Source organism: Argopecten irradians, chromosome 4 (assembly GCF_041381155.1).
Source record: "Argopecten irradians isolate NY chromosome 4, Ai_NY, whole genome shotgun sequence".
Classification (NCBI taxonomy): domain Eukaryota; kingdom Metazoa; phylum Mollusca; class Bivalvia; order Pectinida; family Pectinidae; genus Argopecten; species Argopecten irradians.
The window spans coordinates 7,946,435-7,966,823 of NC_091137.1; the positions used below are offsets into that span (position 1 = coordinate 7,946,435).

At 31.8% G+C, this 20,389-nt stretch overlaps 1 protein-coding gene across 1 annotated transcript; it reads left to right on the forward strand.

The window, feature by feature from the left end:
• The first annotated feature begins 3,419 nt into the window (after positions 1–3,419).
• On the forward strand, positions 3,420–19,144 carry LOC138320498 (leucine zipper transcription factor-like protein 1). The gene is made up of 9 exons (XM_069263488.1): positions 3,420–3,693; positions 4,068–4,262; positions 4,609–4,747; positions 5,480–5,566; positions 6,190–6,243; positions 9,409–9,471; positions 12,337–12,441; positions 12,913–13,016; positions 15,936–19,144. The coding sequence occupies exons 1-9, from the start codon at positions 3,542–3,544 to the stop codon at positions 15,955–15,957; spliced, it is 921 nt and encodes a 306-aa protein (XP_069119589.1). The 5' UTR covers positions 3,420–3,541; the 3' UTR covers positions 15,958–19,144.
• The last annotated feature ends 1,245 nt before the right edge of the window (positions 19,145–20,389 follow it).

A 20,389-nucleotide genomic window follows, 5' to 3' on the forward strand; every position in this document is an offset into this window, starting at 1 on the left:
ATAGCGAGGTGGTCTTAATTCTGAGGTGAACCAGGTTTCTTCTATGATCATGACGATCAAGAACAGAAACTCTGTATCCTAGCTGACCGGTACATAATATATGTACTGTATTTTTGTTTCAAAATTGAAATTTTATGAAAAATGCAATATACATGTATATATAAATGTATATTATATATATATATATTTTTTATTTTTTTGTTCAATTTTTTTGCATTTAACACATTTACAAATACATGGGACATCAACATAAACTTGACATGACATATACATTACATTTATATAAAAAACATAAGAAACATAACATAGCATGCTGAGTATGTACATGTACGTGTGGGGAAAAAACCAGTTTGATATATTTTGGTTAAGATAAATTTGCAAATTACTATATTTGATCAATTAGTTTTGTCGGCCATTAGAATCTTAATCATATCATATTTTAATGCATGCGTATCTAATCAAAACCAATAATTTACAAATATTTTTTAAAGATTGATAAATTAGGGACATATAATGACTATACCATTTATTTCTAGAGCATAGACATATTTTTTTCATTAAATTAAGTTAATGGTGTGTGCTTACTTAAATCTTAAACTGAATTTCACTGAAGTAATTGTTGACAATCTAAATGAAAATACTTTTTCTAGACATTACTTTCTATTATGTTTTAATTATAATTCAAATACATATCGTTAGTTTAATCAGAGATTTAGATAGTTATTAAATTATCTATGTCTCTGGTTAAATTATCACATAGTATCACCTGAGGTAAATGAGAATCTATGTGTTTTAAAATTGGTATTGATCTGTGTAAATTATTATTAATATTTACGTAAATCGATTTTAATTACCCCGCCATGTGCAATGATTGGTCAAATAATAACTTACGATCACAATCGGTAAAGTGTTTGAAAGACTACTGTGCAATAGTCAAGCGTACTTTTAACTAATGCAAAAACACCGATTGTTTACCGCAACAAAATAGATGACACATCTCTTGAAATGAGATGATTGACGTACGGTACTTCATAAATATCTGAAATAAGATCAATATATCTCATACATTAAAGAATTTTAATTCCATTGGCGTTACACGTATGAGAAAGAACTGCCTAAATCGTTCGATCTCGCCACCAGAGCTATCGAAAGAACGTTGCATTACTTGTGGTTTCGATCACGTCAACTGCCAGTCACAAGTATGCAAATGATGGCGATTAACACTCTCCTAGTACAGGTAGATAATCTGATAAGTAGGTCGACGGAAACAAAAGACTGACTGATGTACCTACGGGTAGTTGTTCACGGGTTGCTGCGTGCGGGAAGGTGAGGCACAGCGAGGTGTGAAGTCACATGTGCCTGTGGTCATAATCAAATGGTCAATTAGTGTTAATTTAGTGGTCGTTGGGACTATTAAAATTGGTCGTAAAACGGAATAGCGGTGTGATTGTATTTCTGAAGAGAAAAAAAAATCGGAACTGAAAATAAGTTGCCGTATTATTTATAGTGGGATGTTCGTAATTTAGTGTATATGCTATACATGTCTATGTTTGGAATAAACTTTTGGAAAATAAAAATAAAATAAAACAAAAATAAATATAAAGACAAAATAAAGAATATTTTCAAGCATGGTGAATTAACAACAAATAAAAATATGAAATAAAAAAAAAATTAAATTAACCTGCCGTTATAAGGGTTGAACCCGGGCCGTCAGCTTAGAAAGCTCAGGACTTACCACGACACCACTTGTACCTGTTGATTGCTTTCGGAATATTATTAACTTACTAATGAAATGCAGTTCACTATATTTTCTTATTTTCTTCGCAATCCACTTAAAATGATATTGATGCTGCTGAATAAGTTTACAGAATGATTCTAAACTAGTTTATATTGTATCTGGGTGCAAATTACAACTACATATACCACAAATGTGTGGTTATTCAGTTTATTCTTCACGACACCAGCCGGGGGGGTAAAAAGCTAGTTCCGGAATTGCGATACCAATACTGGTAAAACCAAGTTTTACCGTAAAAAACCGTATACACAACAATAATCACACAGGCTGACAAGCACTTTTTCAAGAGTTTTTGACACGACGACTAACCAGAAACATATATTTCATGACTAACCAATAGGCCTACTATCCATTGTCAGTAGGCCCAATTAGAGGAGTTATATCATTCTGCCCTAATGAAATGCATGTAACAAGTACACGCATATATGTGTCTAGGTTTGATACAAGCAAACAAATTAAAATAGGTGGAGGGGGTATCCCAGGGGTTACTCTCACTACCGTTAATCAGCCCTGGAAAACGTAACACTGAAGACTAAATAACAGTGACTGTGTGGTTGATTGTCACTGTCTTCGTAGCAATTACTGTAGGCCTATGATTGTTAAGGTTTTTCCTTTTTTATCTCCTGAACTGCCTTTAGTTTTGTTATATAAAATATTCAAGGATATAACAACAGTGATAGTAACCCCATGCATATTGAGGATGAGTATTGTATAGCTTCTGTTGTAGCGAAGACAATATTACACTTCTGACAGCTTAAGACTTTTGCAAGAGTGCAACATCGTCGCCTTTTCAGCTGCCACCAAATGTAATATCCTAACTATTGTTTCCGTACTTACGGCGATGACGAGACTTATATGAGTTCTTTTTGGGATGAAGTGTAGTGGGATAAGTGACTTGACTACATGGATACAGTTCCGAACTTTATTAAATCCACAGTGAAATCAAAGTACATACAGCTATAATAATAAAGTCTAAATCCACATCAAACTTTCACACTAATCTTGGCCAGACTCTTTCACACAATATTTACACAAGTCTATTTACAAGTCCATCCTCACAAAGCAATGACTCTTATACCATCTTCTAAAACTACAGGAAAAACTCCCATGTAAAGTGCGCACCTCTATTTATACAGCTTCAATAATTATTAATATTCATTAACTCCCAATTTATTATATCGACCAATTCTAACCTTTTACCTTATGCACATGCTCAACATATGACCTAATATGGACCAAGGAAATAGATATGTCCTGAATGCGACACTGAGTAAAATTGTGTATACATCTCTAGACTACCTAAAGCTAGATGACTACTACTTATGAACAACCAGCTTTCAGTGTCTCCATAAACTAGAGCTTTTAAATGACAAGTGCTATCTACGAACCAAAGCGAATGTATAAACCTATACCAGACTACTATTACACCCTTTACAGTACTCAAAGGCCTCCATACTTGAGTAAAACAGATTGACTTGACTATAACTATGTTACATATTTACACTAAATAAAAGGTCTATCATTCCTAAACATATCTACATTTTGATAAACAATATATATTCTCAAAATCACTACAATCTCTTCCACTACAACAGTATACAGGAGGCTAGGATTTTTTGTAGATTCAGATGGTGTATAATGGGAAATGTCAACTGATAATCTTGCTATAGGCAGAATATCCAGTAGTGTAGATTAATTGGTGTGGTATTTCAATAATTGATGGTTTTGTAGTCTCTAACTGATATAATGATTATACATAATTTTTCACAGACAGCACAACTGGGAGTCAATGAGCACCATCAGGCTCAAGTCATCAACTATATGAGATTTGCACGTTACCAGCGAGGTCAAAGATTAAGAGCTGTAGACATGTGTTTTGAAGACTTAAAGAGTAGCAGGTACAGTATATACAATTTCTCTTCAATACTTCTCAATTCAATACTTTTAGATATTTAAATACCTTAAATTTTTCATTTATATGTAAATTAAATGTACGGTTCATTAAAGATAATAGGTCTAAGATCTTATTTCAATGAAACTTAAGAAATGTTAATGAATCGAGAATGGTTGGAATAAGAGGGTACTTTGTAGTGATAGCAAGGGTATGCATCATTTACGGGACATTATCAGTGTTTGGAACTGAAGTTTTGGGTGAAGAAAGAAAAATGAGAAATGCAAAGTGACTGATGAAATGGCAATCATATTTGTTCTATTAGTACATGTATATGGTATAGAAACCACATGATCATTAATATCTTTTTTTACCCTGTAGACTTGACGAAACAACCTACACTATAGATGAAGTTACAGACATGTTAGATGGACTGCTGGCTGTTGTACGGGGAGAAGTGGACGATGAACTAATAAATACCTCACACACAAATATCCTGTTGTGCCGACAGATGTTCATGCAGGCAGAAAAATGGCATCTAAAACTAGCAGCAGATATTTCCGAACTTGAAAATCGGTAAGAGGGTTGAAATAAAAGTTTTGTATGAAATATGAAAATTGACATCAAATCTAGGATTTAAGTTTTAGAAGTTATCTTGATGTTAATTATGATAGCCACATAATACAAGGGTTTTGAGATCCCGAAACAGTGTAGTTAAAGTATGAAATACTGTTGATAAGTCTCACCTTCCGGTGAATGTGACATCACAAAATTCACTTGAATAGGCTGAAAAGACTTAAAATGAATAGAGTTCAAACTTATGTAAGTTTGTCAAGGGTAAACTTATGGAAATATAAAATTATACATTTATAATTTTTGTAATGTCATTTAAAGTATGGCAACCTTTTGTTTTCTCTTCTAGAGATTTACTAGAACAAATTGCTGACTTTGAAGAAAAAGAATTTGCTGGCACAAAGATGGATTCAGATTTACAAGGAGTACTCAAGAATGTGAAACTAACTCCAATTAACCAGAAAGGTGGAACAGAACTTCTACACAGGGTATGCAATTATAACCAACACCATTGATCTAAGGTACTGTGTTTTCACCTGTTCATATAGTAGAATTAATGTGTGATTAATGTGTGATTAATGGGAGATAACCTATAAGAAACCCCAGCACAAGACACTGCTTAAACAATGGGTAGATAACTCTGTAGGATAGTAGATATCCCTACCATTACTCAATCATAAAGTACATAACTATATTGTAATTCATTTGTGATTCAGGGTAGATAACTCTGTATGATGGTAGATATCCCTACCATTACTCAATCATAAAGTAAATACTATCTGTTGTAATTAATTTGTGATTCAGGGTAGATAACTCTGTAGGATGGTAGATATCCCTACCATTACTCAATCCTAAAATAAATACTATCTGTTGTAATTCATTTATGATTCTGGGTAGATAACTCTGTAGGATGGTAGATATCCCTACCATTACTCAATCATAAAGTAAATACTATCTGTTGTAATTCATTTATGATTCAGGGTAGATAACTCTGTAGGAACCTCAATGCAGTGTATAGCATACATACAGCTATACACTGGTTAGGCAACTTCAATACTAGGGTAGTGGGGAACAACTCTATACCATTAGACTCTCATGGGATTGGTAAAGGTTTTATTTAGACCTTAACAATATAACCTACATCAACATTTACAATTGGAAACTGTCAATTTATCGGAAACTACAATGTTGAGTATATGTATTAAATTCTATGTTTTCAGAGAATTGAAGAATTAGATCATGAAATGAAGAAATTAATGGCTGAAAACAAGAAGGCGAAGGAGAAGCTTCTCAAAATCGGTGGTGCTGTGAGTATGACTGATGTGAATTGTGTTTGTAATTTGTAAGGCAATACAGTTTTGGTCCTGCTGTTAGATTGTCTATTTCTTCAATCATCTTTTCATACTGCAGTTTTTAATATGATTGAAAACAAAAACTGATATGAGGTCAGTGAAAAAACACCTGATAGAGCATACCTAGGTGTAACAGGGTGCAGGATTTACAATAAATTTAATACCTGCCTCCACTAGGGATCAAACTCGGGACCTCTGGATTACTAGTCTGATGCCCTACCGATCAAACTTAGAGAAGTTCTCTCTAGCCGAGCGATATATTGCGGCTAGTATTGACAAGGGTTACATACTCCCCCTCCAAGAATCAACTCGTCCTCAAGTTTCCAGGGGTCTCAACGATTCCTTCGCAGGTTTCGTTAAGTATCATTCCGGAGTCTGTACATGGGGGCCAATGTAACAGGGTGCAGGATTTACAATAAATTACGATATACCGGTATTGCGGCTAGTATTGACCAGGGTTACATAGGTAATATATAATAGTGTTAAAGAACTGGGTCATAGTTATTGAAATTCTAGTAAATGCTGTCACCCCGGTATATGTTTTAAAATTTTAAATATGACTTGTTGTTTTGTGACAGTCCGCCTTATCTGGGTTATCTTCTGTTAGTGATGACGACAGTCGTTCAGGAATGGTGAGTAAACATTACATTCTAGATTCCTTTATGATTAACAATGGTTTCAAGATTACTGATAGATAAGGGATAACAAAATGCTTTTTAGGTCACCTGATCTAATCGCCTTTTGTCCGTCGTCGTGCGCCGTGCGTCGTATGGTGATAAACAATTTACTTTTTTGACTTCTTCTCCAAAACTACAGAACCAAATTTGTTGAAATATTGCAGAAACCTTCCCCCAGGGGCCTGAGGGGTGGGGCCAAAAGAGGTCAAACAGGCTAAAACTTCAAAAATCTTCTTCTGAAATTCCAGAAATAGCAGAATCAAATACTCTTCATAGATTAAAAGGTCTCAATTCCTCTACAAAAATTGTGAATTATATGACCCTGGGGTCTCAGGTTTCCCCTTGGGGAGGGGGTTAAGTTTACTATAGTTTATATAGTGAAAACACGTTTTGGAGCATTATTTGGTCATTTATAATTGAAAATTAGTTAAATGTTGTCAGAATTATCCCTATGAAATGGCCATTGAATCCTATTAACAAATTTTCCATGACTGATTCCCAGGGGCCTTTGGGGTGGGGCCAAAAGGGGTCAAATAGACTAAAACTTCAAAAATCTTGTTTCGAAATTCTGGAACTGGTAGAATCAAATACCCTTCATAGATGGAGAGGTCTTAATTATAAGGTCCTTAACAAAAATTGTGAATTATATGACCCGGGGGTTTCATGTTCCCCCCTGAGGATGGGGTCAAGTTTACTGTAGTTTATACAGAAAAAAAAACACATTTATGAACGTTATTTGCTTATTTTTCATAGGAAATTAGTCAAACTGGGTTAAAATTTTTAGCTTGAGATAGTATTTTATCGTCATATCCATATTGGTCCTGGCTGACCCCCAGGGGCATTAGGGGCGGGGCCAAAAGGGGTCAAATAGGCTAAAACTTCAAAAATCTGCTTCTGAATTCACATATTTGATGGAACCAGATACTCTTCATAGATTGGAAGGTCTTAAGGCCCTTTGCAAAAATTGTGAATTTCATAGCCCTAGGATCTCAGACTTTCCCCTGGGGAGGGGGTCAAATTTACTATAGTTTATATAGGAAAAATACATTTATGAATATTATTTGCTTAGTTTTAATAGGAAATGAGTCAAACTGGGTCAGAATTATTAGCCTGAAATAGCATTTTAACACAATATCCATATTGGTCCTAGCTGACCCCCAGGGACCAGAGGGGGGTGGGGCCAAAAGGGGTCAAAATGGCTAAAATTTCAAAAATCTGCTTCTGAATTCATAGGCTTGATGGAAACAAATAATCTTCTTAGATTAAAAAGTGAAATTTATAAAATCACTGACACTGACTGACTTCTAGTTTGGTTTTGTTGTTTAATGTTGGCAAAGCAAATTGGAATTTTAAGCATAAGGTTTGGTAACATGATACACTAACTATCAAAATGAAAAGCAAAAAATAAATTCTAATACGAATGTTCAACTTTAAAGTTTATTCTGATTTTGAACCAACTTTGCAATGCTTTTTCTGTAGCAGCACTCAGGTGACCGTCAAGGCCTCTTGGGCCTCTTGTTAATGTGTGTAATTCAAAAGTAAAGAAAGGATAGTCATTAATGTAGTTCTTTAAAAATTCTTGTTATTTGTAGCTTTTTGTGTAATGTTTTCAGGTTTTTTTCATTTCTGAAAATAACAAATGGTGATTCCGATATAATTGATAAACACTTTCATGAAATTGGATGAACAATCACAACAATGATTGTGAAAATTTGAGTTATCTTAGAAAAATATTACAGGAAGTTTTAAATGTTTGGTTAGAAATTGATCAGATTCAAATAAAATAAATTTAATGACAGCTGGTGTTAGTACCACCTAGTGTCCATACGTCTACGCAATCTAAGGTTTACATACTAGGGATGTCACGGTTCATGTTTTTTCAGCTCGGTTCGGTTTCAACTTTTTTTGATCGGTTTTCGGTTTTTTCGGTTCGGTTCAGGCAAATCTCAATTACACTTTTTAAGTCTATTTTCTATCAAAAGCAAGTTCTGCTTTAGATTTAAAGATGGTATATCACTTAAACAAATGGGTTTTTTTTCTTTATCAAGATTTCACTTCTAATTAAAAACATATAATTTATTGCGCCCTGAAAAATAATCCACAGCACTATATCCTATATACATTGAAGTTCTAAAAGTGCATGCAGCAAAGAAATTCATTAATTATTCTATATCATTTTGTGTCTTAATTAGACATATAACACGATTAAATACCAATTTTTGTTCAAATATTGAGTATCATTTACGATCTCTCAGCAGTGGAACATCTTTAAAAAACATACTTGAACATTTTCTTATCTTTTTAACTCTTTCAGTACTATTGACACATTAATCAGTCACAGAGAGATATATGTCCTCGTATCCTTTATGGTACATTATTTCATCACTACAACTTTTCTCGTATCCTTCATGACGCATTATTATGTGATGATTGACATGTGAAAATCGTAAGTTTTACCGCAAATCAATACATCGGTATTATCCCAGAAAAAGTGTTTTTAAAAAGTATTATGCATTTGAATTATAATAGAGATAAACATTATTACGTACCAGGTGCATGTTCAATCGTAAAATGGTTTAATTCACGGAATATTGGCCGACGGAAACGCGATTGTTTACAATCGGCAACACAATGGCGGCTTGATTTAGCTGCCGATATTCTGCGGGATTAATGTTATCGGAAAAATACATAATAAAAAATTATATGAAATAATAATAAATATTATTATAATATATATTACAATAATAAAAATTATAAAATATCAAACATTTAGTGAAATATATCATTTAGATATTATGTATGTGAAAAATCATGTCCGCAGACAGCAAAAAACGATCTTCTGAATGACTGAACTTGCACACGTGTTACACATATATGTCGGTCAACAGGTGTATTTCTCGGGATTCTGATAAACAACTTCGCCGTATTTTCAATGACATAATCTGCAATACAGTTTATACACGTAAATTACAGGTATTATAGGACAGTTATTTTTGTAATGAACCGAACCGAAACTTAGAATTATCGTACCGAACCGAACCGTACGGTTGAATTTTTTGGTTAACCGTATTTTCGGTTAACCGTGACACTCCTATTACATACTAACATTGTCTTCACCAGCATGAGTTGGAAGTGGAAGCTATGAGGAAGCAGTTACAAGGCATGTCAGCTGAATTGGCTGAGGTATGTAAAATAGTAACCCAGGTACAAAATTCCCAAAGTTTGCATTTCACACTTTGGGATTAATTTCACCTATTTCCTTCTCAAGATAAGATAAAATGTTTTCTTATAAATGGTGACAACATGAAACGTCCTGTTCCTCAAATTATTAAAAAAAAAGGTATCCTATGATACAAAACTATCATTCAAGCTAAAAATTCAACACAATATAAATATAGAAATATAGATTTGTTCTGAATTATGAAAAAAAAACTAAAGATAAATTTAATATAACTAGGTACTATGGGAAAGTACAGTCCAACACCCTTTTTAATTCTGAGTGTTTTGTTAGTTCTCTGAAATATTCCTTGACAAGTTGATTTAGCTCTATTAACTCTGATAACTCAAGTTTAAACATGATCCTACCAATTGTGAGTTATCAAGGCTTGGCTCTATTCCTGCTTCACCCAGCATTTCTATCATTCACCAGCTATTCTCAGGATTATGCCTTTATTTCATATGCATCTTTGTTATATATAACCACCTATTACCTGAAAAAAGTGTTTAATGAAGTTTATGAGCATTTTTGAAAATTTTCTTCTGAATCTTGAGACTACTTTCTACATAATAAGATTACCGGGTATTAAAGTCTGATAAAGCAGTGGAGCCCCACATGATGGCAACATCGAGTGAAGAAAGAATTAGTACAGCAAAGTTCTGTAATAATACTTCTGAACCTTGTTAGATATGGTGATGTAACAGATATAGATATCCCCTCACGCAATGTATTTCTTGTTCAACCATAACTTCTCAAGTCATCTGTTTTTTTTTTTACTTTCTTTTATTGTTCACACTTTCATGTGAATGTTCACTCTCTCTAAGAATGAATCACATAACTTAACCAATTCTGCTTATTTAAAAACTTTTCAGAGTCGTGAGGTAATAAACCTATACTAATTATGTTTTAATTGGCCTGCTGTGTGTAACATTCCTTTTACAGAGTGTATTAATTGTTATTTCATACCCTTTAGGCAGATTAATATGAAAGAAATATACTATAATTTTCATGTAGACAGACTACAAATATATACTTATTAAAACCAAACACAAATGTGTTGGTAAAGTACAATTCATTTCAAATATTATTTTTCACACCAGTGTGTTTTTAGCATAAATAGATATGTGTGTTTTCATAATGTTCCTTTTTCATAAACTGTGTGCTGTGAAATTGTTTTACACTTTTGGTTTGTGAATACACTTCATTAATACAATAAATGTGTTATAATGATAACTACTGTTTAGAGTTTATAAAATATTAAGGTTTGTGAATACACTCCATTAGTACAATAAATGTGTTATAATGATAAATACTGTTTAGAGTTTATAAAATATTAAGGTTTGTGAATACACTCCATTAGTACAATAAATGTGTTATAATGATAAATACTGTTTAGAGTTTATAAAATATTAAGGTTTGTGAATACACTCCATTAGTACAATAAATGTGTTATAATGATAAATACTTAGTACATTATAAATGTGTTATAATGATAAATACTGTTTAGAGTTTATAAAATATTAAGGTTTGTGAATACACTCCATTAATACAATAAATGTGTTATAATGATAAATACTGTTTAGAGTTTATAAAATAGTAAGGTTTGTGAATACACTCCATTAATACAATAAATGTGTTATAATGATAAATACTGTTTAGAGTTTATAAAATATTAAGGTTTGTGAATACACTCCATTAGTACAATAAATGTGTTATAATGATAAATACTGTTTAGAGTTTATAAAATATTAAGGTTTGTGAATACACTCAATTAATACAATAAATGTGTTATAATGATAAATACTGTTTAGAGTTTATAAAATATTAAGGTTTGTGAATACACTCAATTAATACAATAAATGTGTTATATAACTTATAATGATAATACTGTTTAGAGTTTATAAAATATTAAGGTTTGTGAGTACACTCCATTAGTACAATAAATGTGTTATAATGATAAATACTGTTTAGAGTTTATAAAATATTAAGGTTTGTGAATACACTCCATTAGTACAATAAATGTGTTATAATGATAAATACTGTTTAGAGTTTATAAAATATTAAGGTTTGTGAATACACTCCATTAGTACAATAAATGTGTTATAATGATAAATACTGTTTAGAGTTTATAAAATATTAAGGTTTGTGAATACACTCCATTAGTACAATAAATGTGCTATAATGATAAATACTGTTTAGAGTTTATAAAATATTAAGGTTTGTGAATACACTCCATTAGTACAATAAATGTGTTATAATTGTCTATGTGTTATAATGATAAATACTGTTTAGAGTTTATAAAATATTAAGGTTTGTGAATACACTCATTAGTACAATAAATGTGTTATAATGATAAATACTGTTTAGAGTTTATAAAATATTAAGGTTTGTGAATACACTCATTAATACAATAAATGTGTTATAATGATAAATACTGTTTAGAGTTTATAAAATATTAAGATTTTAATTGGAATACAAACTTAATCTATTGGCATTACAGTTTTCCCAGAAAGGGTTGCAACTGGTACTACTGTAGCTATTTGAAACTGTTTTAAATTTACTAAAAACAATGAAAGGGAGGACACAACTTTGTTTCTTTATGCCATGAATGTATATGATATTGCTAATCCCCAACCATGTTAACAAAAAAGGTTTTATTTGCAGGTAATGACTTCCTTTGAATTTGTTTCAGATTTTTGATTCTCTGTTGTTCTGTTTGTTATTTAAACTTTAGTTTGAAAATGTTATTACCTGTGGTTTAATTCATTTTCTCTAAATATTGAAGCAATTGCTGACATCTGCCCTGACCTATGACCTATGTTATTTTGTAGACAAGGAAGAGTGGTGCTGCCTCATTAGGGAACATGGAGACAGATCTAGCAAGCACCAAACATGAGCTTCTTAGGATTCAGGAAATGCTAGAAATGGCAGAGAAAGTAGGATATGTATTTGTATGAACATTTCAGAAGATGACATGTTTTTAAGATTCAATTTCTTAACATAGTGATACATGTATCAAAGAAAAACTCAATGTCTGTAAATAATAGATTTTTGCTTTTTTGCCAATGAATTAACTTTTACATGAAGATGATAATATGTCTATGGACATTTCAAAAAATAATGTTAATGAATTGCAGGTAACATATATCACTTCCTTCTAATACGAGAGTTTTCGAGATCCAAAAATGACGTTGGTAAAGTGCAATTTACCGTCGATTAGTACCACCTTTCGGTAATTATGAAGTCATGAAACTCACGTCAAATGATGGCATCGTAATCACCGGACTAATCGACGGTAAATTATACTTTAATTACTCATGTCATTTTGGGATCTCGAAACACCTGTATTCTTGTATAAATAATGTATAAAACTTTTCATTCCTAATGACTAATTTTCTGTCTTGTAGGAACTTGAAAAGAAAGTACATCAAACAACACCTTTTAAAAATCTGAAACAAATGCTGACGAAGAAAAATGATCAGATAAAAGATCTTAGACGACGATTATCTAAGTGAGTACACAAACACCAGTATACTGTTTACTAGGTCCTGTCTTCTCTCAAAATTATCAGACCAATAAAAAAACATACCGTATCATCATATTAAATTGATTTAGTTGAAAATATCAATAATTAGTCTTATACATACTTCCTTATCTTAAAAACAACCTAGAAAACAGTACCGTTTTTTCCGGAGTATAAGCTGCGACTTCCCCTGAAAATCAGGAGTGCGGGTTATACACCAGTGCGCTTATCTGTGGACGAAAACCAAAATCTGACGATGTTTTTGCATTATTACGTCATGATTCACATGTGAAAATCGTAAGTTTTACTCACCAGTTTTGTAAAGTTATACATCGAACAAATCACTGTAAAAGTGTTTAAAAGATAAGATATGCAATGAAAATATATTAAAGATGAAAATATTAATGTATCAGATGCATGTTCATTCGTAAAATTGTTTAATTCAAGGAAAATCCGCCGACTGAAACGTTTTTGTTTTAGTAAAGTTATACATCGAAAAAAATCACTGTAAAAGTGTTTAAACGATATAATATGTGATGAAAATATAATAAAGATAAAAATAATAATGTACCAGATACATGTTCAATCGTAAAATTGCTTAATTCACGGAAAATCGTCCAACTGAAGCGTGGTTGTTTACATTCACAACACAATGACGGACTGATTTTGCTATCGATTTGCTGCGGGATTGTTACCAAGAAAATAATAATCTAAACGTCAAAAATCATCAAATATAAAACAATAAGTTTAATACATTATTTAGATATGATGTGTGTGCAAGAAATGTCCGCAGACAGCTGGAAAACGATCTTCTGAATGACTGCTTACTTGTACACATGTTTCACATGATCAACATGTGTATTTCTCAGAATCCTGTCGCTGTGATTTCAATGAAATAATCAGCAATCGAGTTTATACACGTGAATTACATGTAATATAGAACATTATAGCGATGTTATAAGCATCAAATAGTCTATAAAACATCATTTAATGGATCTCTGCAGTGGCAAACACCATGATGTCATAATCCGGAAGTTTACAAAAATAAGGCTTCGGTGAATTGCATCATGGGATACCTAAGATACATTTAATACACAAAATATATCAAGAAAGAAATATAATCCATTCCTATGCATACTGAAGAAATAATTTTACCGGCGTACTGAAGTATGAGCAAGAGTAAGTGTGAAATCGTACGGCCACCATGTTTGGTTACACACAAGTAGGCTTACATAATCGCAGAGTAAACAACGAACAGAAACATGACCAAATCCATTTTACTAAAGATATTTAAATCATTGTGAGTTTTATTTGTTATATATTTTCAGTACAAGTTTACAGAGTTTTCGTGATTCTAATCAATAGATAAGCATTACCGTACTTCAATAGAGATCGATCGCATACACAGATGGTTACGTGTGTACATGGGCCTAACTTTTTGGTGCGGCTTATATAACAGTGCGTCTTATACGTGTACAAATCCTGAAAATGTCGTAAAAAGGCCCCTGCAGCTTATACAAAAGTGCGGCTTATTGTCCGGAAAATACGGTAGTCAAAGTTTACAACATCAAGTGAAATTGTGAAAAAGGGAATTAGATTGTAAGGTTTGTTGTCTTCAAATATACTGCTTACAAAACCATGTTTACTGTTTGTTATAATGCACTTGACTTGTACATGACTTGCCCCTTTCTGCAAAATGATGAAAGTAATTATAATCATAAGTCAATTCCAGTATCTGGATTACTTCCCTTTGCATAAAAGGCAGTAACATGTTTATTTGGAAAAGTAGAGTTAAAAAAAACTTTAAGTAAATTGTGAAATGGTGGTAATCTTGATATTTTGCATGCAACTCTCAATAGTATAAAAATATTAAAGCAGAGTCGACAGAGCTGATAACAACATGTCTATGGCTTGTGTTATATATGAAAAATATTCATAAGATATTACATTATAGGAGTTCAGACAAATCAAATGTTTATTTGTTTGGTACCGTAAATTGGGATATTTCATTATTTTGGATATGGTCATATTTTGGCTTATTTGGCATGGAAGCGCCAACATATCACACACACAAAATTGTCTATGTATTTATCTGTTTGTAATTGTATATAAATATCAATACTTCAACTTGCTATTTATTAGGTATGTGAACATGTACTCTCCGGTAAATTACTTGATCAAGTTACATAAACATACTTTGTAGGTATGCACTGTCAACCGGAAACAGAAACTGTGCGAGTCTTTCTTTTGTGCAAATATAAGTAGATGTGTCACTATTATAAAGATGCTCCACTGCTGACAAATGGTATTTTTTCACTATCAAAAAAGGAGCAGATGATTTTGTATTTTTCTTCAGTTAAAAAAGTTACTTACTTTACACCATTACCACCATTGAAAAGTTTGAGCTTCTAATTTTACTTCAAGTTAAAAATATGAAAAATAATTAATTGCATCATGAAAAAATTCCGTGACACTATATCCTATATGGAATGTACTACTGATTGCGCATGCATCAAAGGTGAAATGAATTATTTCATATTAATTTTTTTGTTAATTAGGCATGTACACGATTAAACACCAATTATTGTTCAAATGATGAATATCATTTATGCTCTGTCGGCGATGGAGCATCTTTAATCACTTCTATTGAAGACCAATATTTCAGAGGTTTGTCTTTACATCAATAAAGCTTCAAAACTTATCAAATCATGGCATATGGGAAACGCCAAATTTAAACGCACCAAAATTTAACCACCCTAATTTGATACAAAAATGCACAATTTTCCCGACGTCGAAATAACCCAATTTAAAGTATCGAGAACAATACAAAAAAGAGAATCAGTAAAGAGATGATAAGCATTATTATCATTATAAAGATAAGATATTCATTGTTTGATCTGTTTGTAGATATGAATCCCTGGATGACTGATGTTATAACTCCTGTCTAGATGTAATAACTATACGCATACTGATCTTCTGCCTGGAACAAGTCTCTTCTCATCGACAGTCACAAATACTGCCAGGGGACCTGTAGTAGAACTTTATCTTTATATTAAATGTTATACCGTGACAAAAGTAAATTTTAGACTTCATATATAATGTATACATAGAAGGATAATGCAAGGCGTATTGGCTTCTCAATGGACTTGCAGAAAATGTCTAGAAAATTGACTGCTAAAAATCTTAAACAAATTATGTGATATTTACAATGAGGGGAAGATAATTATCATGTTGAAGTTTTATTTATTGATTAATTGTAAAATTTTGATTGTTAATTTTTTTATTTAAACAAATGATATAATTTTTCTCTCCAGGCAAATCATATTGTTTAACCTTGCTATCATGGAACTTGTAGAACTAAAAGACACTGTAATTTATTAGTTTTACAAGAACCTGGATAACTCGAAATATTCAAATAATTAACGTCCGACATTTAACATGGTTGTGAAATATTTTAGAAATGAGGTTAGCTGAATCTGAGTGTAAATGTGATAAATGAGTTATTGTAGCACAAGATCTAAATTTTTCTCTACTATGTATGTAGATCTTTCCATCGTTGCACATTAAAGAGTTATCTGCCCTTGCTGGTAGGTATTTGCCTGATCTTGGTTTACATAGGCATTACTGCCTCGTGACCTCCTCAACTTTGAATCGTGTATTGGTTGTGATGCCATGTTTGTGAGCCTTATGGCATATTTTTTCAGAATTTGACACAAGTTTTGCTAAAACAAACAAGTTGTCACAAGCAAATACCTTCCCGCAAGGGAGATAACTCTGTAATATGCAAAAACGGAATAGGTAACATTGGTGATGAATGTGAATATCATAGGAATAGTGTAATTAGCATAATAGTCAAAGAAATGTTCAAGACATGCTTAGTTTTAATTATATGATTATATGAACATTGTATTTTCAGTTTCACATGTATATCCACTTATCCATTCTTTTCATCTTTGTCATCATTAATTGTAGAAGGTTCATGCATATTTACAGATAGATTACTCAATATTACCATTTTTGTAAGTCATACTTTCAGTAAAAAATCTGTGTCATTTGAAAGGTTTCATTGAGATTACACTCTTTATTTGACAAATTCCTCTAGACGGCATTCAGACCAAGCGTAACGGCAATTTATGTTTCAGTGTAATCAAGTAGTTATGTTGATGTTATAGGTAAAGCTCTAGTAAAGTAGCATTCCAAATAGTAGAAATAATTTTTTTTCTTATAGACAAAAAATGTAGGGGTGGGTTAAAATCTACTGAATATCATTATATTTGTTAAAATACCTGCTATATATATATATATATAGTATTACATATTGCTAACAAATTCATTAAAATGTATTTCCATGTACATGTGTATATTACATTAATGAAAAGGATATAAAAACTTAAAAAAAAAAAAGCAATCAAACATTATGCTATATTCAGATCAAGGAATTTACATGTGTTTTTCCTTTCTTTGTTCCCTTTTTCCCCCACGAGATCATTCTATTGTCCTTTTCTTTGTTAAGGTATATTTGTCATTCTCTTTGTATTGTTATGTTTACTCACAAAGGGGAGATACTATTTTGATTATTGTGTATAGGTCATAACTTAACATTATTGAAAGTATCTCCTTGATACATGCAGTATGCTTGAGTTATGTAAAGTCAGTGCAGTGACTCCATGGTCAATTGTTAAATAAGGATATATTTGGGAATATGGTGTAAATAACTTTCAAATAGCAAAAGATTTCATGATATTGACTTATTTTATTACATCTGAATCACCCATGTATGATGTGCAGTGCAATATTAAGATCATTTTTAACTCTTGAGATATCGGTTTGAATTTTTAAAGGAATCATGCATGACCAGACAGGCATATATTTGTTTGCAAAAAAACAACTTGTTAACTTGTACATAACGTTCAAAAAAGGCTTCAGTGCATCATATGTACATGTATATCTGCTTGTCTCCCAATATATCAAAAATTACAGATTCCCTCTGGATATGTAACACATAGAGCTCTAAATGTTCTCTGTCCATGTAGTGTGATATTCTACAGTTGTAAATCGATTAGATAACTGTCCTATCACTTAGAGAGGTTGAAAGCAACATCTCCATTTAAAGGAGCCATGATATGTCAGGCATATAATTTTTTGTGAAGTTGCACATAACCATATGTACATAAGTAGAATTTTTTTGTTGTGGATACTTTTGATATTACACTTATTTAGTGTTAGAAAGCTTTTAAGATATTCAAATATGCATGTAATTGCTTTATGATCACTTGCCCATTACCGCTCAGTGCCTGATCATCTGTGTCTAAACTACTTTTGCACCACCTATATTGATTTAGAAGTTAGAAGTTAGAAAGTCACTTTTCCGGGGAGGGGGGGGCATTGTTATGGACTTTAACAAATATTTATGCAGAATTTTCCATGCTATCAAGTGTTTTTGGTATAGATCTGGTTACCATGGTAATGGAAATATCTTTTACACTAGGGTAAATTGTTAGTCTCTCACATTATCAAATACTGTCTGGCTTTTTTTTGTTGAGATTGAATTGTAACTTTTGTCATTGTTCAAATCATATTACAATATTTGGTATTTCAGAATAAGAATAAAAACACATTTTGCATTGAATTTTCTTTTCTACAAATAATGTCCCGTTTAGATTTGTTTTATAGATATGCATGTAATGTATATAAGTTTTTAAATATTCTGAGTATATTGCTAACATGTACATACCTGTATATGTATAGTCGAAAAAATGTGTGGTCACTAAATTCCTTTTAAGGTCAGTAAGTAATTGACTCATTCGCCCCTGAAGATTTTAACTCTTCAAATTGTAATGTCAGGATACTTCATTGAATTTGTGGAGTTTAATGTGTGGATGGGTGTGTGATGATAATTAATGATTCCTTAAAAGTTCCCATTTGGATGAATGGACTAGCAAATATCAGTCAAAACTTCAATGTAGAACAAGAAATGTAATTTTGATAGTAAAAAATGGGTAAATATTGGTAAATCGTATGTTTGCACAACTGGATACCAACAATAGCTTCTTTTTAATGTAAAACCTATTTATTTATTAAATGTCAAATCATTAAATGTATAATGTCAAATTTGATTTTGACTTTTTTTGTATCTTGTCTAATATTGCTATCATGTGTTTATTCTCTCATGGTCAGTAATTGGGGAGTTTGCATCCAGATATACTTGTATACCGATTATTACTAAACAGCTATACCTGTAAACCGATAATTGATATACAGCTATACCTGTAAACCGATAATTGATATACAGCTATACTTGTAAACCGATAATTGATATACAGCTATACCTGTAAACCGATAATTGATATACAGCTATACCTGTAAAGCGATAATTGATATACAGCTATACTTGTAAACCGATAATTGATATACAGCTATACCTGTAAACCGATCATTGATATACAGCTATACCTGTAAACCGATAATTGATATACAGCTATACCTGTAAACCGATAATTGATATACAGCTGTACTTGTAAACCGCTAATTGATATACAGCTATACTTGTAAACCGATAATTGATATACAGCTATACCTGTAAACCGATAATTGATATACAGCTATACCTGTAAACCGATAATTGATATACAGCTATACTTGTAAACCGATAATTGATATACAGCTATACTTGTAAACCGATAATTGATATACAGCTATACTTGTAAACCGATAATTGATATACAGCTATACCTGTAAACCTATAATTGATATACAGCTATACCTGTAAACCGATAATTGATATACAGCTATACCTGTAAACCGATAATTGATATACAGCTATACCTGTAAACCGATAATTGATATACAGCTATACCTGTAAACCGATATTGATATACAGCTATACCTGTAAACCGATAATTGATATACAGCTATACTTGTAAACCGATAATTGATATACAGCTATACCTGTAAACCGATAATTGATATACAGCTATACCTGTAAACCGATAATTGATATACAGCTATACCTGTAAACCGATAATTGATATACAGCTATACCTGTAAACCGATAATTGATATACAGCTATACCTGTAAACCGATAATTGATATACAGCTATACCTGTAAACCGATAATTGATATACAGCTATACCTGTAAACCGATAATTGATATACAGCTATACCTGTAAACCGATAATTGATATACAGCATACTGTACCTGTAAACCGATAACGAATTGATATACAGCTATACCTGTAAACCGATAATTGATATACAGCTATACCTGTAAACCGATAATTGATATACAGCTATACCTGTAAACCGATAAGTAACGATTGATATACAGCTATACCTGTAAACCGATAATTGATATACAGC